The sequence below is a fragment of the Vicia villosa genome, linkage group LG1 (assembly GCF_029867415.1).
Source record: "Vicia villosa cultivar HV-30 ecotype Madison, WI linkage group LG1, Vvil1.0, whole genome shotgun sequence".
Taxonomy (NCBI): domain Eukaryota; kingdom Viridiplantae; phylum Streptophyta; class Magnoliopsida; order Fabales; family Fabaceae; genus Vicia; species Vicia villosa.
Window position 1 is genome coordinate 145,114,466 of NC_081180.1, and position 26,140 is coordinate 145,140,605.

Genomic DNA, 26,140 nt, shown 5'->3' on the forward strand with positions numbered 1-26,140 from the left:
GGGCAGTGACGAAGAAAAGAAAGAAGTCAGGATAGGGGCTGATTTAGAAAACAGTGTCAAACAAAGACTGATTCAAATGTTACAAGACTACGTCGAGATATTCGCTTAGTCTTATGAATACATGCCTGGTCTCGACACGGATATTGTGGTCCATCGCCTGCCAATCAAAGAAGGTAGCACTCCAGTTAAGCAGAAACTACGGAGAAGAAGGCCTGACATGTCCAAGAAAATCAAAGACGAGGTTGAGAAGCAATTCAATGCTGGCTTTCTGAAAGTTGTAAGTTATCCTCCTTGGATAGCTAACATCGTGCCCGTGCCTAAAAAAGACGGGAAAGTCAGGATGTGTGTAGACTACAGAGATCTGAACCGGGCAAGCCCCAAAGATGATTTCCCTTTACCTCACATCGATGTACTAGTTGACAATACCGCACAATGCAAGGTATTCTCCTTCATGGATGGATTCTCAGGGTACAATCAAATCAAGATGGCACCCGAAGACATGGAAAAAACAACCTTCACAACACCTTGGGGAACCTTTTGTTACAAAGTAATGCCCTTTGGTTTAAAGAATGCAGGAGCAACCTATCAACACGCAATGGTAGCTCTGTTCCATGATATGATTCATCAAGAGATAGAGGTTTATGTGGATGATATGATTGCAAAGTCCAACACCAAAGAAGAACATCTGGGTCATCTGCACAAACTGTTTGACAGACTCAAGAAGTACAGGTTGCGACTAAATCCGAACAAGTGTACCTTTGGAGTAAGATCCGGTAAACTCTTAGGTTTCATCGTCAGTAGCAAAGGTATTGAAGTTGATCCTGCCAAGGTCAAATCCATTCGAGAAATGCCCATACCCCGTACCGAGAAACAAGTCAGAGGATTCTTGGGACGTTTGAACTACATAGCCAGATTTATTGCCCATATGACTACTACTTGTGTGCCAATCTTCAAATTGTTGAAGAAAGATCAAGTGGAAAGATGGAACGACAAATGCCAATTAGCCTTTGATAAGATCAAAGAATACCTTCAAAAACCACCAATCTTGTTACCATTAGTGGAAGGAAGACCTCTGATAATGTACCTAACGGTGTTAGAAGACTCAATGGGGTGTGTACTGGGGCAACATGACGAGTCTGGCCGAAAAGAACATGCAATCTACTATCTTAGCAAAAAGTTCACCGATTGTGAAACAAGATACTCACTGCTCAAGAAAACTTGTTGTGCCTTCGCTGATTAAGACAGTATATGCTAAACCATACCACTTTCCTGATCTCCAAGATAGATCCTATCAAATATGTGTTCGAAAAACCTGCTCTCTCTGGAAGGATAGCAAGATGGCAAATGATTCTAACAGAGTATGGCATCCAGTACACTTCGCAAAAGGCAATAAAAGGAAGTGTGGTAGCTGATCATCTGGCTCATCAGGCAGTGGATGATTACCAAGCATTAAACTTTGACTTCCCAGATGAAGAAATTATGTTAGTTACTGACTACAAACAACCAGGACCGGAGGAAGGACCCGAGCCAGGATCCCGATGGACTATGGTTTTTGATGGAGCCTCTAATGCGCTTGGCAATGGCATCGGAGCTGTGATCATTTCTCCTACAGGAGGTCATACGCCATTCACTGCCAGATTATGTTTCAACTGCACTAACAATATAGCTGAGTATGAAGCATGTATTCTGGGTCTCAAAGCTGCAATCAATTTAAGAATCAAGATCCTGGAGGTCTACGGAGACTCGACCCTTGTAATTTATCAAGTCAAAGAGGAATGGGACACAAAGCACCCGAATCTAATTCCATACAAAGAATATGTGCTGAGTTTGATTCCTTACTTTGAAGAAATCACTTTTGAACACATCCCGCGCGAAGAAAATTAACTGGCTGATGCTTTAGCTACCATGTCATCTATGTTCAAAGTCAGGTGGGACAATGAGGCGCCAATGATCACCATTTATAGACACAATGAACCAGCCTATTGCAATGAGATTGATACCGAAGGAGTGGAAGAAAAACCATGGTTCCATGAAGTAAAAAGATATCTCGAAGCCCATGAGTATCCCGAAGGGGCGTCCATTAACGATAGAAAGTTTCTAAGAAGATTTGCGGCCAAATTCTTTCTAAGTAATGGAACCCTATACAAACGCAACCATGACTCGACTTTACTTTGTTGTGTAAACAAGAAGGAAGCAGAACAGATTATGGAAGACATACACGATGGTGCTTTTGGTACTCATTCAAGTGGACATACTGTAACACCCTTCTAAACCCCGCGACAATTTTTAATAATTAATCTGAGTAAAAACATATGCACAAGGGTACCACAATTATTCAAAATAATTAAATCAACTAAGGTCAAAGTCATGCTTCATTAGGAAACGGTTCACCAAAACATAATCATGTTTATCACAGCGGAATACTAAACATCATCAAATACAACCAAATGGAATCATAATTCAACACCAAATAAAATGGATAATTTCATAAAAAATCTATAACCATCGTTCCCCAGTGTTACAAATCAGAGCATGACCGACACAACCCAACATAAACGGATAAACTCTACGAGTCATCCTCACCAAGCACTAATGCCGCTACTCCTCAATCTGAAAATGACAACATGTAAGGGTGAGTCTCATTCTCAATTAGTAAATATTATGAAATTCATAAGCAACAAGCATCATAATATACCGTTCACCCAATTATACATATTCAGATTCACATCCATTATTAATTCACACAATAATAGATTACAACACACACTGCAGAAATCCATACAATCATATTATGACAGAATGCATATGACACAACTGACACTATGCATGTGGTACCAATAAACCGTGGAATCAATTCACCTAACCGATCTACGCCTCATCGAGATACGGCCCACCGACACAATTTCCACACAATGGGAAATATGTCCACCAACGATCCAAACATCACCGGGATCCAACATCAATGCATATGAATGAATGAAACACATATAACATACTTAAAACACACCGAATCACGATGAACAACTCATATCATCACCACATCACCGAATAAGTATGTACATGTTTTCAACATTATTCAAATAGTCATACATTCATCACAATCATAATAATAATCACAACCAATTCATCATCACATCAATTACATTGTTACACCTATCTCATATGCACACAATGTCAATTTTCATCAAGTAATTAAATCAAGCTTTATAGAAATAAAGTCGGCCACTGCCTACATTCATCATTCATCATATAAAACATTTAATTACTTGCACAACACCCAAAACGGCACTAAAAACAGACCTACAGTTTGAAAGTTACGCATTTTTAAAGAAATGTTCCGTCACTAACAGCACGCGGCGCCAACCAGGTTCGCGGCGCGGAACGAGAAAAAGTTACGCCTCGCCTTCGCAGCGCCAACACATGGACGCGGCGCGACCTGAGCGTATCACAACTTCCTGGTTTTCTGCCCAACGGTTCGCGGCGCAAATAGAGGTTCGCGGCGCGACCTGGCGATTTTGCAGAATTACGGGTCTGCGTTCAGACTCTGCGATTTCACATCCTTTTCACCCAAAAACGATTCCAGACATCACATATAGGCATATAATCATCACACAGTCAATTATACACCATAAAACATCATTATTAGCCAAATAGTTCACACCATCATCATCAATTCAATCCAAATGAGAGTACTCTAACCTAACAATCCCAATATAGAATTGAACCAAACCATACATCAATCTACCTATTACCTACGATCACATAATAGATACTAAAAGGAAGAGTCCCCCCTTACCTCGATGAATTTCTTGAATGCTCTCCTTCCGGTTTCACGTTCTTGCCTCTTTCTCTTCTCTTGCTCTTTTCACGTGTTCTTCTTTTCTCCCCAAATGGTTCCTTTTTCTTATTTTATGAAAAATAAAATAAAATAAATTAACCACAACTTAGTAAAAGGCCTAACTAATTAGCAGCCCTCTTTTACTATCACCACACCATAAGCCCAAAAGCTCTTACTCCCTCATTTTCCAATTAAATCCAATTTAAATTCTCAAATTCCAATTATTTAATTTAAATCCAAATTAAATTAATAAACTGAAATTATGGGTGTTACAACTCCCCCCCACTAAAAGAGTTTTTGTCCTCGAAAACATACCTTAGACGAAAAGTTCCGGATAAGAGTCCTTCATCTGGCTCTCTAACTCCCATGTGACATTTCCACCGGCTGGTCCTCCCCAAACCACTTTCACCGTTGCTATATCTTTACCTCGCAACTGCTTCACTTTACGATCTTCAATCCTCATAGGTAACGTCTCTACAGTCAGATTATCTCGCACCTGTATATCATCTACCTGAATCTCATGAGACGGATCCGCAATGTATTTCCTCAACTGGGATACATGGAACACATCATGCAAATTAGCGAGTGCAGGCGGTAAAGCAACCTGATAAGCAACCTTTCCAATCTTCTTAGTAATCTGAAATGGACCAATGAAACGCGGAGTTAACTTCTTCGACTTCAAGGCTCTCCCAATACCAGTCATCGGAGTAACTCGCATGAATACATGATCTCCTTCCTTAAATTCAATATCCTTCCTTCTTTTGTCATGGTAACTCTTCTGACGACTCTGAGAAGCTCTCATCTTTTCCTGAATCATCTTGATCTTTTCTGTAGTTTGTTGCACAATCTCCGGTCCAACCACCGTATTTTCTCCAGATTCGTACCAACACAAAGGTGTTCTACATCTCCTACCATACAATGCTTCAAACGGAGCCATACCAATACTCGAATGATAACTATTGTTGTAGGTAAACTCAACCAAAGGTAAATAACTATCCCAAGCACCACCTTTTTCTAATACACAAGCTCGTAGCAAATCCTCTAACGATTGAATCGTCCTCTCCGTCTGACCATCTGTCTGCGGGTGATAAGCATAACTCAACCTCAACTTAGTACCTAAGGCTTCCTGCAATCCTGCCCAAAACTTAGAAGTAAATCTCGGATCTCTATCTGACACAATACTAGCTGGAACACCATGCAAACTCACTATCTTCTCAACATACAACTGAGCCAACTTCTCCATCGGATAATCCATTCTTATTGGAATAAAGTGAGCAGATTTCGTCAACCGGTCTACAATAACCCAGATAGAATCACAATTCCTACTCGTTCTAGGTAACCCAGACACAATGTCCATAGAAATTCCATCCCACTTCCAATCCGGAACAAACAACGGTTCCATCAATCCAGACGGTTTCTGATGCTCAATTTTCGACTTCTAACAAATTAGGCAAGCATAAACAAACTCAGCAATTTTCTTCTTCATTCCAGGCCACCAAAATAACTTCTTCAAATCATGATACATCTTGGTAGCACCAGGATGAATACTCAATCCACTTTGGTTTCCTTCTTCCAGAATACTCTTTCTGATCTCAGCAACATCGGGTACACACACTCGGTCTCCAAACCTTATGACACCATTCTCGTCAATTCGGAATTCACCTCCTCGGCCTTGGTTGATTAATGTCAACTTATCTATCAATCCAACGTCAGATTTCTGTCCGTTTCTAATTTCTTCAAGGATACTATTAGTTAACTTTAACATCCCTAACTTAATGCTATTAGAAGTACTTTCGCATACTAAACTCAAATCTCGGAATTGTTCAATTAAATCCAATTCTCGCACCATTAGCATAGACATATGCAATGACTTCCTGCTCAATGCATCAGCAACAACATTTGCTTTACCAGGATGGTAATTCAAACCGAAATCATAGTCCTTAAAAAATTCTAACCATCTTCTCTGTCTCATATTGAGCTCTTTCTGATCGAAGAGATACTTCAGACTCTTATGATCGCTGAATACCTCAAATCGAGAAACGTAGAGATAATGTCTCCACAACTTCAACACAAACACCACAGCCGCCAATTCCAAATCATGAGTCGGATAATTCTTCTCATGAATTTTCAACTGTCTTGAAGCATAGGCCACTACCTGCTTATCTTGCATCAAAACACCACCTAAACCCATCAGTGAAGCATCACAGTACATATTGAAAGACTTCGCTGGATTAGGCAAAATTAAGATCGAAGCACTCGTCAACCTCTTCTTCAACTCTTGAAAACCTTTTTCACATTCTGAATCCCATACAAATACTTGCCCCTTTCTTGTTAACTTAGTCAATTGTAATGCCAACTTCGAAAATCCCTCAATGAACTTTCTATAGTAACCTGCCAGACCAAGAAAACTACGAATCTCTGAAGCATTCTTTGGCATCCCCCACTGAGATACTGCTTCTACCTTCATAGGATCCACTGCGATACCGTCCTTCGTAATTACATGGCCAAGAAAACTTACTTCCTCCAACCAGAATTCACATTTAGACAATTTCGCATACAATTTCTTCTCCTTCAATAATTCCAACACCACTCTTAAATGATCTGCATGTTCTTCATCACTCTTCGAGTAAATCAGAATGTCGTCAATGAACACTACCACGAACTTGTCAAGATACGGGTGAAATATCCTGTTCATATACTCCATGAAAACACCAGGTGCATTAGTAACACCAAATGGCATAACAGAATATTCATCGTGTCCATACCTCGTTCGGAATGCCGTCTTCTGAATATCTTCTGCCTTCACACGAATTTGGTGATATCCAGATCTCAGATCGATCTTGCTAAACACACAAGCTCCAACCAACTGGTCCATCAAGTCGTCAATCCTCGGCAAAGGGTATCGATTATTGACCGTCACTTTGTTCAGTTGTCTATAATCAACACATAGCCTCATTGAACCTTCTTTCTTCTTAACCAACAGTACCGGCGCACCCCACGGTGACACGCTAGGACGAATAAACTTCTTCTCCAACAATTCTTCTAACTGTTTCTTTAGTTCAACCAATTCTGATGCCGACATGCGATACGGTGCCATCGACACAGGACTAGTTCCAGGAATCAATTCTATAGCGAACTCCACTTCTCTTTCAGGTGGAAACTCACTAACATCTTCTGGAAACACTTCCGGATACTCATTCACTACCCGTAGCTCACCAGTGCTATCGCCCCCTTTCACTTCCATCGAAGAACACAACATAAATACCACTGCTCCATCATTGACAGCTAAATTCATCTGTTTGACTGACATAGTCAAATCCTTAACACTAACCTCTTCAGGGAAGAAAACCGTCATCGTAAAACAATTGATATGAACTCGATTAAATTGCAACCAGTTCATCCCCAAAATGACGTCAAGTCCTTCAAGAGGAAGGCACACTAAATCCATTCCAAACTTTCTACCAAATATGTCAACAGGACAGTTCAAACAAGCACAAGAAGTAGTTACTGAACCCGACGCCGGAGTGTCAATAACCATACTTCCATGAATAACATATATTTCTAATCCCAATCGTTTAGCACAATATAATGAAATGAACGAATGAGTCGCTCCAGTATCTATAATGGCAACTAAAGGTGTGTCATGGATAAAACACGTACCTTTAATTAGACGATCTTCTGGAGTAGTCTCTGACCCAGACAAGGCAAAGACTTTTCCACCAACCTGATCCTTCTTCGGTTTAGTGCAGTGCGGACTGATGTGACCCTCTTCGCCGCAATTGTAGCAAGTCACAATCTTCATCCTACAATCTGAAGCAATATGACCCGCCTTACCACACTTGAAGCATTTCTTCTCTCCACTCTTGCATTCATTCCTTCTATGCCCAGTCTCACCACAGTTGTAGCACCTAACGGGAGCACCAGAATCTCCCCCACTAGGCCTCTTCCAATCCCCAGCTCTAGGATTTCCTCTACCATATGACTTACCTCTATCCATAGGCTTCTTACCTTTCTTGTCAACCAACTCGCGAGAGTGAGATGACTTCAGCTTAAGGTTATCCTTTTCAAAAATCCTACTACAGTCCACCAAATCGACAAATCGCCGAATTCTCTGGTACCTGATCCCCTGCTTGATCTCGTCACGAAGACCATTCTCAAACTTGATGCACTTTGAGAATTCACTAGCCTCGTCATTGTTGTAGTGAACGTAGTACTTCGCCAACTCGACAAATTTTAAAGCATACTCTGGTACCGTCATATTACCCTGAGTCAGCTCCAAAAATTCAATCTCTTTCCTGCCTCGAACGTCTTCAGGAAAATACCTCTTCATAAACTCTCTCTTGAACACAGCCCAGGAAACAGCTACACCATCAGCATCCAATTCAGCCCTGGTAGCCATCCACCAGTCATCAGCTTCTTCGGACAACATATCAGTACCATACCTCACTTTCAGGTTCTCAGCACAATCGATGACTCTAAAAATCCTCTCGATCTCCTTAAGCCATTTCTGAGCACCTTCAGGATCATGTGTGCCCTTGAACAACGGAGGATTGTTCCGCTTAAAACTGTTCAGCTGCCTGTCAGCACCAATACCAGCTCCATTGACATTCCCTCCCAGTACACGAGCAATCATGCCCAGAGCCTCAGCAATTGCATCGTCGTTTCTTCCTCCTCTTCCAGCCATTGTTCTGCTAAATATAAAACAATATTCATTAGAACAAGATGTATCGATAGTGTCAACCTTACACTATTCGCATACGAGGGATTAACTGACACTAAGACTCTGACTCAAACGACCGACTATGCTCTGATACCACTATTGTAACACCCTTCTAAACCCCGCGGCAATTTTTAATAATTAATCAGAGCAAAAACATATGCACAAGGGTGCCACAATTATTCAAAATAATTAAATCAACTAAGGTCAAAGTCATGCTTCATTAGGAAACGGTTCACCAAAACATAATCATGTTTATCACAACGGAATACTAAACATCATCAAATACAACCAAATGGAATCATAATTCAACACCAAATAAAATGGATAATTTCATAAAAACTCTATAACTATCGTTCCCCAGTGTTACAGATCAGAGCATGACCGACACGACCAAACATAAACGGATAAACTCTACGAGTCATCCTCACCAAGCACTAATGTCGCTACTCCTCAATCTGAAAATGACAACATGTAAGGGTGAGTCTCATTCTCAATTAGTAAATATTATGCAATTCATAAGCAACAAGCATCATAATATACCGTTCACCCAATTATACATATTCAGATTCACATCCATTATTAATTCACACAATAATAGATTACAACACACACTGCAGAAATCCATACAATCATATTATGACAGAATGCATATGACACAACTGACACTATGCATGTGGTACCAATAAACCGTGGAATCAATCCACCTAACCGATCTACGCCTCATCGAGATACGGCCCACCGACACAATTTCCACACAATGGGAAATATGTCCACCAATGATCCAAACATCACCGGGATCCAACATCAATGCATATGAATGAATGAAACACATATAACATACTTAAAACACACCGAATCACGATGAACAACTCATATCATCACCACATCACCGAATAAGTATGTACATATTTTCAACATCATTCAAATAGTCATACATTCATCACAATCAAAATAATAATCACAACCAATTCATCATCACATCAATTACATTGTTACACCTATCTCATATGCACACAATGTCAATTTTCATCAAGTAATTAAATCAAGCTTTATAGAAATAAAGTCGGCCACTGCCTAAAACATTTAATTACTTGCACAACGCCCAAAACGGCACTAAAAACGGACCTACAGTTTGAAAGTTACGCATTTTTAAAGAAATGTTCCGTCACTAACAGCACGCGGCGCGCCCAAGGTTCGCGGCGCGGAACGAGAAAAAGTTACGCCTTCGCGGCGCCAACACATGGACGCGGCGCGACCTGAGCGTATCACAACTTCCTGGTTTTCTGCCCAACGGTTCGCAGCGCAAACAAAGGTTCGCGGCGCGACCTGGCGATTTTGCAGAATTACGGGTCTGCGTTTAGACTCTGCGATTTCACATCCTTTTCACCCAAAAACGATTCCAGACATCACATACAGGCATATAATCATCACACAGTCAATTATACACCATAAAACATCATTATTAGCCAAATAGTTCACACCATCATCATCAATTCAATCCAAATGAGAGTACTCTAACCTAACAATCCCAATATAGAATTGAACCAAACCATACATCAATTTACCTATTACCTACGATCACATAATAGATACTAAAAGGAAGAGTCCCCCCTTACCTCGATGAATTTCTTGAATGCTCTCCTTCCGGTTTCACATTCTTGCCTCTTTCTCTTCTCTTGCTCTTTTCACGTGTTCTTCTTTTCTCCCCAAATGGTTCCTTTTTCTTATTGAAGGATAGAAAAACACTTAGAAAGGGGGGGTTTGAATAAGTGTAGCTTTAAAAACTTGACAGATAAAAATAAATTTGCACAGTTATTTTTATCCTGGTTCGTTGTTAACTAAACTACTCCAGTCCACCCCCGCAGAGATGATTTACCTCAACTGAGGATTTAATCCACTAATCGCACGGATTACAATGGTTTTCCACTTAGTCCACGACTAAGTCTTCTAGAGTTTCCTGATCACAACTTGATCACTCCAGGAACAACTGCTTAGACACAAGCTAAGACTTTCTTAGAGTATCCTGACCACCACGTGATCACTCTAATTACAACTGCTTAGACACAAGCTAAGACTTCCTAGAGTATTCTGATCAACACGATCACTCTAGTTACTTACAACTTAATGTAATCTTTCTAAGAGTATTACAATGCTTCTTAAAAGCTATAATCACAAACTGTGATATTTCTCTTAACGTTTAAGCTTAATCTCACTAAGATATTACAACAGCAATGTAGTGAGCTTTGATGAAGATGAAGTTTCTGAGCTTTTAATTGAACAGCGTTTCAGCAAGTTAATATGAGTTGTTTTGCTTCAGAATCGTTAACCTTGCTTCACATCAGAACTTCATATATATAGGCGTTTGAGAAGATGACCGTTGAATGTATTAAATGCTTTGCGTGTTCCGTACAGCTTTGCATTTAATGTTATACGCTTTTGTCAACTACCTCGAGCCTTGTTCACGCTGTGTCTACTGACGTTGCCTTTAATAGCTTCTAACGTTCCTTTTGTCAGTCAGCGTAGCCTGCCACTTGTACTTTCTTCTGATCTGATGTTTGTAAATACAACGTTTGATTATCATCAGAGTCAAACAGCTTGGTGCATAGCATCTTCTGATCTTCTGACCTTGAAGTGCTTCTTAGCGTGATACCATCAGAACTTCAGTGCTTCTGATCTCATGTTCTTCTGATGCTTCCATAGACCCATGTTCTGATTCTGCTTCGACCATCTTCTGATGTCTTGCCAGACCATGTTCTGATGTTGCATGCTGAACCTTCTGAGTCAAAGCTTCTGAGCGCTGATTTATGCATACTCTTTATATATATTTCCTGAAAAGGAAATTGCATTGGATTAGAGTACCATATTATCTTAAGCAAAATTCATATTATTGTTATCATCAAAACTAAGATAATTGATCAGAACAAATCTTGTTCTAACACTTATTTTATGAAAAATAAAATAAAATAAATTAACCACAACTTAGTAAAAGGCCTAACTAATTAGCACCCCTCTTTTACTATCACCACACCATAAGCCCAATAGCTCTTACTCCCTCATTTTTCCAAGTAAATCCAATTTAAATTCTCAAATTCCAATTATTTAATTTAAATCCAAATTAAATTAATAAACTGAAATTATGGGTGTTACACATACAATGGCTAAAAAGATTCTGAGAACAGGTTATTACTGGTCTACCATGGAGACAGACTGCCATCATCACTCCAGAACTTGTCACAAATGCCAGATATATGCCGACAAAGTACGTGTACTGTAACACCCTGGATTTCCGCTTACCCCGCAGGGCTTCCGGCCTACCAAGCATGTCACCAGCTTAATCATTAATCCCCCCTAGGTCCGCTTATCGGCTGCCCAGGAAATATTGTTTTTGCCTCCCGCAGGAATCGAACCATGTACCTAGGGGTTAAGTACATATTCATAGCAATTCCTGCTACCACTTGAGCTACTAGCTCAAGTGGTAGCAGGAATTGCTATGAATATGTACTTAACCCCTAGGTACATGGTTCGATTCCTGCGGGAGGCAAAAACAATATTTCCTGGGCAGCCGATAAGCGGACCTAGGGGGGATTAATGATTAAGCTGGTGACATGCTTGGTAGGCCGGAAGCCCTGCGGGGTAAGCGGAAATCCAGGGTGTTACATTAAAAAGGCGCCTTTTAATGTAACACCCCGATATCCGCTGCACGCATCAACCGTGTCGGCCAACCGAGCATGTTACCAGCTTAATCAATAATCCCCCCTAGGTCCGCTTATCGGCTGCCCAGGAAATATTGTTTTTGCCTTCCGCAGGAATCGAACCATGTACCTAGGGGTTAAGTACATATTCATAGCAATTCCTGCTACCAATTGACCATATGGCATCCCTGAAAGGATCATCACGGACAATGGCACAAATTTAAATAATAGGATGATCACTGAACTCTGCACACAGTTCAAGATCAAACATCATAATTCATCTCCATATCGACCAAAGATGAATGGCGCGGTGGAAGCTGCCAACAAGAACATCAAAAAGATCATACAGAAAATGACAGTAACCTACAAAGATTGGCATGAGATGTTACCTTTTGCTCTTCATGGTTATCGCACATCAGCGCGTACTTCGACAGGGGCAACTCCATTTTCCTTAGTCTATGGTATGGAGGCAGTTCTTCAAATTGAAATTCAGATTCCTTCCCTAAGGATTATGAAAGAAGTTGATCTAGACGAAGATGATTGGATTCAGACTCGGTTTGACCAGATAAACTTGATTGATGAGAAGAGGCTCGCAACTATTTGTCATGGTCAGTTGTACCAAAAGCGTATGATCAAAGCCTTCAACAAGAAAGTCAAGAGTCAGACATATCAAATCAGTGATTTGGTTGTCAAACGCATCATCCTACCACAAGGTGACCCCAGGGGCAAGTGGACTCCCACCTATGAGGGACCATTTGTAATCAAGAAAGTATTCTCCGGCGGAGCTATGTTGCTTACTACTATGGACGGAGAACATTTCCCACACCCTGTAATTGCGGACATAGTCAAAAAGTACTTCGCTTAAAGAAAAGAAAGGCTCGCTAAGTTGAAAACCTGAAAGGGAGACTTAGGCAAAAAATGAGAGTCTCGGTGGATTGAAAACTTGAAAGGGCGATCCAGGCAAAAATTAGAGACTAAAAAATAATTATCCCGGTAGGCTGAAAACCTGAAAAGGCAGCCTAGGCAAAAGTTAGGGAATAAAGCATACGACTATGTCCCATTTGGCTATTTACTCACATTCAAGGTTCAACACATCAAAGGCACTAATCAGTCCAATCATTTTCTTCCAACAAGTGAGGGATGAGATACTCGAAGACAGATTGGCAATAGCAGAATTGAAACTTGACTGGATTGTTTCCACATAGCTATTTTACTTTTCAAAGTTTTATGACAATTTCCTACTACTAGGATTGTTGTCTCCTTGTACTAATCCGCCTGTTATGGCCCTCTTTCAAAATCAACACAATTCACGCTAAAATCAATGTTTTCACTTTTTCTGTTTTGAATGCATAAACGTCCCAATGATAATTTTTAATGAACATATGCATTTGAATATGATTAACAAGAAAAACAGGAATAGCATTCAGGTAATGTCCCAATCATCTGGACATCGTTCCAACACCAGCATCGGAAGAAAATTTCCCCAACAGAGAGGCATTTCTCAGCAGAATCCTTGATGAGATTTTTCTCTCCAACAAGGTGATTCGAGAAACCTTATTCCCCAGCAGGGCTGTTCAAGATCACTATCCCCAGAAGGTGTGATCCTCCACATCAAGGCCTAATCAAATAGTGCATCGGAGGATTACCTATCTCTCTTATTCAAGTTACTTTCATCACCAAGTGGTATTCAAAGATCCTTCAATAGAACACTCTGGTTCGTAAGAAAGTTCCCCAGCTGAGGGTACTCAAGCAGGGTAGCGAAGATCGTCAACATTCATAATGTCATCGTTTCCAAAATAGCAAGCAGGGATTTATTTTCCCAACTAGAAGTTTGATATGCTCTAAACTGCATAAATCATGCATCATACATCATACGCATATTCATACATATCATATAATGTTTCATGACAAACTCATACATAACATACACGGATCCATTTAGTTTGAGAATCTCAACATATACATTACATGCATCATGACATTGCATATCACTAACTTGATTTTTCAGGTGGACGAATATCCTCAGCAAGTTATCTTCAATCACGAGCATTCTTTTCAGATATAATCAAACCAAAGATTCACTCTGAAGAGCTCTAATTCTAAACAAGCAAAGCGGATCTAAGTTGATACCTTGGACGGTTCCTTCATGATCTACCTTGAGATCTAAGTTGATACCTTGGACGGTTCCTTCATGATCTACCTTCAGATCTAAGTTGATACCTTGGACGGTTCCTTCATGATCTACCTTCAGATCTAAGTTGATACCTTGGACGGTTCTTTCATGATCTACCTTCAGATCTAGGTTGATACCTTGGACGGTTCCTTCATGATCTACCTTCAGATCTAAGTTGATACCTTGGACGGTTCCTTCATGATCTACCATTCAGATTTAAGCCGATATTTCAGACGATTCCACGACGATCAATCTTCAAAATCTAAAAGCAGATACCTCGGACGGATCTGTAACAATCAGCATTCAAAAATTCAAAGCAGAAACTTTGGACAGTTCTGTAATAATCAACCTCAAAGATTTAAAGCGGTAACCTCGGACTGTTCCGTAACGGTCAACGCAGAGGTTTTCAAATCCTTCATCAAGATATAATCAATGGATTCATTCTGATGAACAAACCATCAACACATTTTCCAGATGGCATCTAAAGGCCCATCTCAGGCAATGTTTCGATCTGCAGACAACATTTCTCAGACAACATTCAAATGCAATTTCCAACATCACTGTCGGTGGAGGTAAGTGCAAAATTTAGGGCATCTAAATATTCAATCATCTTCTACCTTCAGATTCCAATCAAGTTTAAGAAGATTGAATAGGGGCAACTGTTATACCCCAAAATTTGCCCACATCTTTTTCAAAAAAGAAGGCAACAGACTTCTGTCTAAAAATTGGGAGTTTCATATAATCTTGGATTTTATTTCATAAATATCCTGATTTCATGAATACTTGGTTTTTAGAATTTTTTTTCTTATACGGTATTTTGGTTCGCTGTTGAATTTATTTTTACGCAAACGCCAAGTACTGTTTATCACTTCACACACGCTATCTATTTGAGATTTTTTTACGGATAAATAGTACTGACGCAATTGGTACAGAATTTATTTTGCAGGCGCAGAGTCTGGAGTTTCAGACTGTACTGGTAACAATTAAATTATTATTGTTTCCCACTAATTTTGGTACTATATTCTATTATTTTCAAAATCTATTTCTTTCTTTTCAAATCTCTTTCTTTCAAATCAAATCCTAACTTTATTCTACACATTTCTCTTTTCAAACCCTACCATACACTTTCTTTCAAATTCTACTACCACTCAAATTTTCCTTTTTTGTACGAAATCACTTCATTCCCCAACGTCTCTATCCTTCTTTTCATTCTATAAATACCTCTCATTTTTTTTCCATAAAATCTCACATCAAATTTCATTCAATCTCTCAAATTTCTACCTCATATCTATTTTCTCTTCTTCCCCGGCAAAAAATGGCAAAGTGGATGGAGACACTTTTTCTTATAGTCATCACCATTGCTACGGTGATCATGTCCTTCTTCTGTCTGCATAGTCCTGAAAAATGCGGACCTGCGATGGTTACACTTCCGATCATCTATTTTCTGTTGGTCATAGCATGGATTATTAATCGTCATATGTAAAGTTTGTCGTATCTTCTGTTTTTAGAATGTACCATTCTTTATATTTACCGTGTTGTTTACTACGTTTTGTTTAGGTAATATTTGTACTGTCAGTATTAAGTATTACACTATCTATTATATCATAATTTAACTAGTAAGATAATATTATATGTGTTTATTGCTAGTTAAAATATTTATTTTTTCTGTGCATTAAATCCTTTCAGTCTTATTATTGACGGTAATTTTGTTCTCGTACAGTGTACTTTAATTATTTATTATGTTTGTGTTTTTCTAACAAATCATGTAAATAATTTCTCACCATTAACACAACAAAAACAAAAAGAAAAATTAACTTTAACTGTTGAATTTTCACTTTAACTGTTACGTTAATACCCGAACAACCAGTTAACAGTCAAACCCGGTGACAGCACGTTTCTCCGTGTTTTGTACCATCAATCAAATCCATCTTTCACACATCAAAATTCCAAGATTTTTGTCCTAGAAGTCTTCTGACAATCACAAGATCAGCAAAGACTCAGCACTGCACAAAAATCAGGTACGCTCGACTGTCTCCTACACAAACAGTCCCTAACTAGGGTTTTTGTTTTTTCCAGGAGAACAAGTTTTTTGAGACTTCAAATGGATTTCATGTACCTCCATATGTCTCAAAGTACCACCAGACAAATTTTCAAACTTCGATTCGCTCGGACGCGCAATCGACAGCTCAAACAGTCAACAGACGACTCGTACGATCAAAAAGTCAACAGACAGTCAAAAATGAAATTTTTTGTCAACATCCATATTTTGTCAAAGGATTTATCATTTGACTAGTGGTTGATCAAAATTCATCAAGAAAAGCTCAGAAATCAGCAAAACCCTAAGTTTCAAAATTATGGTTTTCTCCTAAAAAGTCAACTGAACTTTGACTAGCCATAACTCTCTCATCATTCATCCAAAAAATTCCAACCAAGGCTCATTTTGAAGGAAATTCAATTATCTTTCAAATGCAATTGGTCCTATGGTAATTGGATTCACCATTTGGACAATATGAGCTAAGACATTATAGGTCATTATCAAAGTCAACAAAAAGTGGTTTTTTGTCAAAGACCATAACATCAAGATAACTTCTCCAAATGCAAAAATGCTTTCAAAGTAGCTTGTAGAGGACATCTTGAGGTTTCTAAAAAGTACAAGAACTCCTTCATATGATAAAAATTGAGGGATTTATGCCTTGTTGAAGTTGGCTAAATTTTGGGAAAATGCATGAAACCAACATTGATCAAAAATGTTTTTTTTCCAAAAGGGGCCAAGTTTTCATGATTCAAACATGATTCTAACAATGTTAAGGGCCTCCCACGACCAACCTAAGGCCCATAACATTTTTATTTCTTTTTTGGTTTAATTTTATTACATTTAAGATTAAATTGAAAAAGAAATGGTAAAGAATAATGATGCAATGCTTGATTCTTAAGCTAAAGCCTCCAAAATTGATCCAATTCTGCAGCAAGAAAGGTACAAGGCAGGCCTAGGGCAAGAGGTGTGGAAAAATCAAGCTATGGTAGCTTGAATTCAAAGCTTAATATATTAAACAAGTAAAAAATTCAACAAAGCTCATCAATGCTTCTTAGCTTCAATTTTAAGCACATCTTTGCCTATAAATAGCTCAAGACACTTCATCAATGAAAGGAGACACGAAAAATTAGCAAGAATATAGCAAAGAAGTTCATAAAATCTCAAAATATCACATACTTTGTACATTGTCGTTTTCCTTGTATAAGCTCATATCAATCTCAAATAAACACTTCAATCTTCTCCTGGGCTATTATAGAACAGGTTCCAACCAATAGTCTTGCTTGTTTGTACATAGAACATGCATAGCCATTCTTCCATATTCTATTAAATTTCCAATTTTAATATCTCGTGTTCTAATGCTTTTCAATGTTATCTAATGGTTTCTATGGGTTCATACCATGATTTAGAGATGATCCAACGTATCATATATGAGCCATACACCCTAAAGCATCGTGTGCCATTTTTGAACTCCAAGGATGCAAAGCTTTCGTTTTCATAGATGGAGGGGGTTTTAATCAAAACTAACACCACCAATGAACTCCCAGCATGCTATTTAGTAGACCTGGGTTGTTCTTGGTAATTTATTTCCACGTTTTTGTAGGTTTCAAAAAGCATGCAAAAAGAAAGAAAAATCCGCAGGTAATTTGGCTGCTAAATCCGCAGCAAAATCCGCAGGAAAAAGGAAAAAGAAGATGAATAGTGGTGTGGAACGTTTGACTGCATGCGTGGCCAATCCTTGCTTCTTCATTGGCCAGTTTTGGCGCGTGTGGACCCCATCAGAAATTTGATTTCTCTTTGAATTCAGTGCAAGCAGTCTCATCATTATATCATGTTCCCTTTAATCTGAGCCACTAGATGCATCTAAAAAATTCATCCTACGCTCACGAATGCACATCCATACCATGGACTCCACTGATTATCACACAGGATCACAAGTTAAATTATTTACTATTTTATTTAATTTAACTTCTAAAATTATTTAAAAATAGTTTTAAAAATCAGAAAAATGCATAAAAAATATTTTTAGGTTGGTAAAATATTGCTTTAATTTTTGACACAAATATATATATATTTTTTTAATAATTAAAATATTTTGCATAATTAATTAGTATATATTTATATATTTGCTTTTTAATTATTCCAACCAATCAAAAAAAAATTAGAAAAAAAATTGTTCTTTTTTAAATTTAGTTTATATATTATAAACTAATTTTGTACATATTTAGAATATTTTTCTCTTTAAGTTTTAATTATTTGTATAATTATGTGTTAATTTAACTTAATAATTTCAAAACAAATTCAAAAAATCCAAAAAAAATTAGTTTTTATTTTAAAATTAATTAATAAGCATTTTGAATATATTTTAAACTTAATTTTTAGGTTTAAATTTTATTTCTACCTTTTTCTCATTTTAATTAAATTAATCATGCATTAATTCTAATTAAAATCAACCATACAAAAAATCCAAAAATATTTCTTTTATCTTATTGCAATTTAAAATTCCTAGATAAGTGTATAGGTTGTCAAAATCATGTAAATAGAGTAGTTTACATTTCCTGCACGATCGATGTAATAGCGTAGATTTACTTTCCGCATTTTACATTCCTGCACTTTAATTTCTGTACATATAAAACTGCGTGTATGTCAAAGCTAAAAAACTGAAGCGTTAGATCACTAAATTCAAAGACAAAATATCTGAATCAGAACACAATCACACTTGCACCTCTTAGGGTAATCCCTCTTTTACTCTTTACAAAATCAAAAATCAAATTCTACTGTTTCAAATACGAATTCAAACTTTTGTTTACATCTGATAAAAGGAGAATTTTCTAAAAGAATTAGGAAAAGACTTTATAAATGTAGGATAGACCTCCTAATTGCTTGCTCAAATCAAAACAACAAATGTCTCACATATTCACCGTTTTTCAAAACAAAACTTTCAAAAAAGACAATACTTGGTATATATCCAAACAAGGATCATTACGAAGTTAAAGATCTTTTTTCAAAACATCTTTCGAAAAACAAAACACTTTGTATACATCCGCACAAGGATCATTACAAAGTTAATTTGCAAAGGTATTTTAAAACCACATACAAGCATTTAAAGGCAAGACAAACGATTCAAAGAAGTGAGCCAAGCAACTAAGAGCCCATGGATAACCATGGATACAAAGGGTGCTAACACCTTCCCTTTGTATAACCTATCCCCTTACCCAAAATCTCTTAAAGGTATTTTTCTGTTTCTTTTATAAACCTTTCCTTAATTGGATAAAATAAAAGTCGGTGGCGACTCTCTGATTTTCACAACTCAAAAAGCAAAAGAAGAGTCAGTTTGCGTCTCACAAAACCGAGGGCGACAGAAGCATATCCACCCCAAAGTATATTCAACCTTATTCAATGGGAAGATTTGATCAGAACATCACATGTAAAGGAAAATGTAAAAAAATCAACAAAAAGAATAGAGCTTAAGCAATTGCCATCTCACCTAAAATATGTTTTTCGCTTAAGCAATTTCCAAATCGCACAATATTTAATTAGAGAGTTTGTATCGACTACAGCAGACTCAACACAGTAACTAAGAATGCTCATTTTCTTCTCTTTTATTCATTGATAAAGTATTAGAGAGGTTGGTTGAACACACATATTATTGTTTTAAAAAAATGGATACTCTGACTACAATCAGATAGCAATGGCACCAAAAAATTAAGAGAAAATCAAATTCATCTACCTATATGGTGAATTTGCATATAAAATTTTTTCGTTGTATCAACTCAACCAATTCAACGTTCATGCAACATTTCAAAGATTATATCAAATGTTCATGCAAAGATGCAAAGATCCGTGACATTCATATTCTATAATATGCTCAAAATGTTGGAAATCCACCAAAATCTATGATGAATTTCTATCCCAATAAAGATGAAAATAAGAAAGGAAATTTAAAGAAAAGAGATTAGGGTTTCTTCAGAGTAACTCTCTGCCCACAAACTATGGAAAACTTTAGTATTCATTTGCAACTGCAAATTCTGTGAATACAACTCAATTGACTTGATTAAAAAATAATAAGAGTTACTCCTTATTTATAGATTAGGTTAACTTGCTTCCTAAGCCAAATCCCAAAACTATAAAAGCCCAAAATACCTATTTTAGAACTAAGTTAAATCTAATCTATTTTAAATCTAAATTAAGTCTATCTAGATCCAAAACAAATATCTATGTGTGTAAAAAATCATTTCCACACTTCTAAACAAAAAATCTTTTCGACACAAGGAATTACAATTTAAAACACCACCTAATTCATTGTGTCTAGGCTATCTATGTTTATCATAACTCTTAGTCTTCTAAACATTTCAACCAGCACTCCTTTCTTCATGATATCTGCAATTTGATTCTCAGTTCTGCTGTGTCCCAAATTCATCTTCCCTTTAGCTACCTGCTCTCGAAGATAATTAAACCTTATTTCGATGTGCTTGCTTCGACCATGCACTATCGGATTCTTCGCATGGTTGATAAATGACATGTTATCGATCTTCATGGTAATCGCTCCATGATCTTTTTCTGTTATTTCCTCGACCAAGTTCACCATCCACGTTTCTTGACATGCACAAAGAGAAGCAGTTATTTACTCTACTTCGCATGATGATAATGCCACTATTAGTTTCTTTCTCGAACTCCAAGTAAATGGTTCATCACCTAGCATAGACACATATCCTGCTGTGAATTTTCGATCCTTAACATCACTACACCAACTCGAATTAGTGTATCCCACTAATTTGAATTCCTTTCCTTTATCAACTACAGGAAATAAAATGCCATAGTTGAGTGTTCCTTTTAGATACCTCAATATCCTCTTCGCTTCTGCTAGGTGTGATACCTTTGGCCTCTGCATGAATCTACTTACCATACCCACACAGTATGCTAAGTCAGGCCTTGTGTGACAAAGGTATCTCAATGACCCAATAAGTGTCTAATTCCTTTTCGACACAAGGAATTACAATTTCACACAAAAAGCATATTAACGTATTTTTAAATGATATTTTAGATTTTACTTCTACTTTCTGATAAATGCATGTCTAATTTATCTCTTGGTCTAGAGAGAAGTATTTTTAGATGATATTTTAGTTTTTAGTGCTACTTTTGGTAAAAAAAATATTTCTCAACCCACTCCATAGGTATGAGGCGCACCACCGAATTGAGAAAACTGCCCTTGTGCTTCCTTAGATGCATCTCCGGAAGCACCCTTTTTTTTTTGTTTAACGTTGTTTGTTCCGTAGATGCACTTATGGAAGACTTCCGTAGATGCATCTACGGAATTAGCCCAGACCTAGAAAACCAGAATAACATTTTTAACCATAAAAGACTCATGCATTAATTCATTGATTAATCGGCATTACAACGAAATTTCCAACAGAGAATTAAGAAAACTAAGAGATCTAAGAAATTACAACGGTTAAAACAATGTCATCTGATCCATGCATCATTTGAATGCAAACCATGTCGAATTTCACTTCATCCCACCAACGTTCCTTTTCTCCGGTCACAGAAGAGGTTCTTGTTCTAAGCCTCTGGATCCTTCTGATGACTTCGTCGAGTTTGTACTCCCCTCTAAAAAAGACATGATAGTCCTCTTGAGTTGGTCGAAGAAATGGATATTCCAAAACTTAGCCGGCATAGGGGGTTTGACGGGAGAGAAAATGACATGCCTTTCCCTTATGCGATATTCCGGTTCATGATCGTGACGCTTGGATGATGTTCGTTGTGGGAGACATTTTTGTGTTTGTGTTTAGGGTTTGTGTTTGTGTTTGTGTTTGTGTTTGTGTTTGTGCGTAATGCAAACCTAGAAACCTCAAATTTATAGAAGCCTTTAGAGACTATGAGCCACACAATCTCTATCACAGAATGTTCTGTAAATATAACCACGGAAGGGTCATATATTTTTCTGTTCCGTAGATGCATCTACGGTAAACACCCATAATTTTTTATATAACACCCTTTCGTAGATGCATCTACGGAATTTTCCCTGCTATTTTTTTGGCAGAATTCAAAGCAGTATAAAACACATAAACACATAAACTACAAAAAATGATTATATTGTAATGGTATATAGTGCATAGATTACATTTTGAAAATCAAAAATACATCAAAAGAACTGTCGCCAGCTAAATCTATTGGTGGTTCCAATTTTGACTTATCTGTATTCAAGATTTTAACGATATTCTTCAATCTTTTGAATTCATGCATCCTATCAACAAAAACGCCCGGGCACATCTCGGTAAGTTCGGTATGATGAAGATTCCATTCCGGTGACGTAGGTGGTATGGGACATCCTGGTTTCAAGTAAACTTGTACAAAATGACGCGACTTAGAGAGCCATCCAACACATATAATACGATCAATTCGATTTGTAGGAGGGGTGACGCGGAGCAGAAAAAAGGTTTCCGCAAAATCATAACGCGCCAAGTCAATGCATACCATGTCATATGTGCATGCAATAAGATGTCCTATTTTCGGAAATCTCATCTAATGCAAAACTGGTGCGTAGGCGCCCCCCAATGAACAAAATCTTCGTTTACCGATTCAAATTTAATTTCGTCTCCAAATACCCGCGTGTACGAGTCTTAATGGTTCACCAACTCTTCAGACTCTTCTTCCTCCCTTTGATTTGTTGTACCAAAACATTTGAGTCTTGGAGTAAAATAGGGTATTGATTAGAGCTGTCAAAACGGGCTACCCGGCCCGTGACGGGATGGCCCATGACGGGTTCGGGCTTTGTGCGGGTCGGGCTAAAAGGCCCGGTTTATAAACGGGCTACAATTTGGTTGACCAAGCCCGGCCATTTACGGGCTACGGTTTTTCGGGCCAGCCCGGTTTATATTTAAATTTATATTTTTAAAATTAAAAAGTGATTTTTAAAAAAATAATAATAATATGATACCATAATATACCCCATACTTTGGTTGTATCATATCAATTCATAAATTTAGACAAAGTGGACCACATTATATTACTTTTGCAGTAATAATATATGTGCGGCATAAATTCCTTTCAAAGACACCAACTAAATAAACATATTACTTTTGAAATAATAATATATGTGCTGCATAATAAATATTTAGATCCACATTAACATAGTATCAATTAATACATTTAAAAAGGAAATTAAATTTTCAAACTCCATAGAAGTTCCATCAAGCATTACTAAACAAAAATAACATTAATTGCATTACTAAACAAAAATAACATCAGTTGCATTAGCTGCTCCATTAGTTTCCAATTCTCCTGCATGAAAAGTCATTAAGTCATTAATATAGTACTTGGTTGAGAATTTTGGATGCTTGAAACTAAATTAGCTGCATTAGTTGCCAATTTTCCTGCATGACTTTACTAAGTGAAAACAAAATGGTAAAAAACATTTATTATGGTATATGAATAAATACAATTTAAGAATGCTTGTATGTGTTTCAATCACGTACCGAAATTACCTTAGAAGAAATTCTCCCAATAGAAGATACCTTCCCTTACTATTCTCTTAACTATATCATTCTTAATGATCTGATATAACATTTTCATATTTACATCACCAATCTTATTTTCTTGAGGAAATGTATTTTGGCTAAAGAAGGATCCTAGCATCTTTTTCAGTGTATGTTTGGCTTTAGTTTCAAGCACCCAAAATTGAAACTAACAGTAATAAATAATATATCACAAGTAGTAGTCAAAATACATTATACATTAACAGTAAGGTGAAAATTTAAAGTACACTAGTAAACTAACTTTGAATTTGATAAACATACCTTTGTTCACTATCATTGATTTGGTCCTTCTGAACTAATGACTTCTTTCTTATCTCCATCTTCATCATTGTCACTGTCATATTCTACAAAGAATAACATATCATATAACTTAGCTAGTGTCTCATTCTAAAATCAATAAGTCGTTATCCTGAAATTAAATTTCATACCTACAAAACCATGCAGCCAACTACGTGAGCACATGAGAGCTTGAACCGTGTCATCTTTCAAAGAGCTTCTATACTTGTTCAAAACTCTAGCACCAATGCTAAAAGTAGATTCCGATGCCACAGTGGTTATTGGAATGCTTAATATATCACAAGCCATTTTTGCAAGATCGTGACATCTTCGACTTCTCTCCTTCCAAAAAGCTAATATATCAAAACCACATATTGGCGGAAGCCTTTGCTCGGCTAAATAATCATCAAGATCAGATGTTCCCGCAACATTAATTGTTTGACTTTCGTACTCTTCAAACTCCTACCAAATGAAAATAAATAAATTAAAAATTATTTAAACTTAAAGTATGGTATGAAACTATGAAAGTTATCACATACATACAATGACTGAGGCATCTTTGAGTTTCTTCCTCAATATGAAGAATGCGCTTGCTGTGAATGTCTTGCATTAGAAGAATGACTACCATTTTTAACATACTCTTCATACAACCTAGACAACTTATTCTTGACATTCTCCAACTTCTCTTTAGCTTCTAATAGATCAATTTTTTGATATGCAAATGTCAAGAAATTGAGCTTCTTGGTTGGATCTAGTATAGCCCCAAAGGCTAATACTATACTATATTCACTCCAATACTTGTCGAATTTCTCTCTCATTTTTATAGTCATACTCTTGATCACAGAATCTTCACTTATCAAATTTGACTTCAAAAGGCATTCTATCTTCCATATTTCTCTTATATACAAATTTGATGTTGGGTAGGAAGATCCGGATATCAAATTTGTAATATTGTAAAACGGCTTCAAAAATTCACACATTACTTTTGCTCTACTCCATTCAACAGTAGTTGACACAATTTGTAATTTGGATCGCACAAACTTAAGCTATGGAATGCACGCTGATAATTTATAGCACTTTCAAGCATGATGTAAATGGAGTTCCATCTAGTGGGGGTATCCGTCCTCAATCCAATTGATGTATCAATTCCATCAACATTGTTAACACAATGAAAAAACTGAATTGTTCTACTTTCCGATGCCCTCACATAATTCACACTTTGTCTAATTTTATGCAATGCATCACTTGCTACCTTCAATCCATCTTGAACAATTAAGTTCAAAACGTGTGCACAACATCTAATATGAAAGTACTCTCCATTAAGCAACAAGCTACTTGACAATCCTAGGTGCTCTTTCAAATAATTTTGCATGTTATCATTTGCTGAGGCATTATCTAAAGTGAGAGAAAAAACTTTCCTTTCTATGCCCCATTCTCGTAAGAGTTCCATCACTTTCAATGCTAGTTGGGGTCCTGAATGTGGGGGTTTCAAATGAGCAAATGCAAGAATTTTACTATTCAGCTTCCAATTCACGTCAACAAAATGAGCAGTTAAAGAAATATAGCCATGATTTGTGCATGAAGTCCAACAGTCAGAGGTGAGACAAATTCTTCCTGAAATTTAGGTCAATTGTGACTTTAACCTTTCTTTCTCAACCTTATATATTTCCATTACATCAGCTTTAATGGTATTTCTAGAAATCCACTTACACTCCTCATTCAAGAATTTTTGATATTTTCTAAAGACCTCCCACTCAACCATATTAAATGGTGCTCCATGTCTAATTATCATTTCAGCTATAATTTCTCGATTAACCTTTTGATCAAACTTTTTTCTTTTCAATCTTCCTTCCATATCAAGAAGCATATCACCC

At 37.2% G+C, this 26,140-nt stretch overlaps 1 protein-coding gene across 1 annotated transcript; it reads right to left on the reverse strand.

Moving 5' to 3' along the window:
- Positions 1 to 24,263: 24,263 nt before the first annotated feature.
- Positions 24,264 to 25,084, reverse strand: LOC131656588 (zinc finger BED domain-containing protein DAYSLEEPER-like). The gene is made up of 3 exons (XM_058926274.1): positions 24,875 to 25,084; positions 24,419 to 24,728; positions 24,264 to 24,334 (listed from the first exon to the last, which is right to left on the reverse strand). Exons 1-3 carry the CDS (start codon positions 25,082 to 25,084, stop codon positions 24,264 to 24,266), a joined length of 591 nt encoding a protein of 196 aa, XP_058782257.1.
- Between the last annotated feature and the right edge of the window lie 1,056 nt (positions 25,085 to 26,140).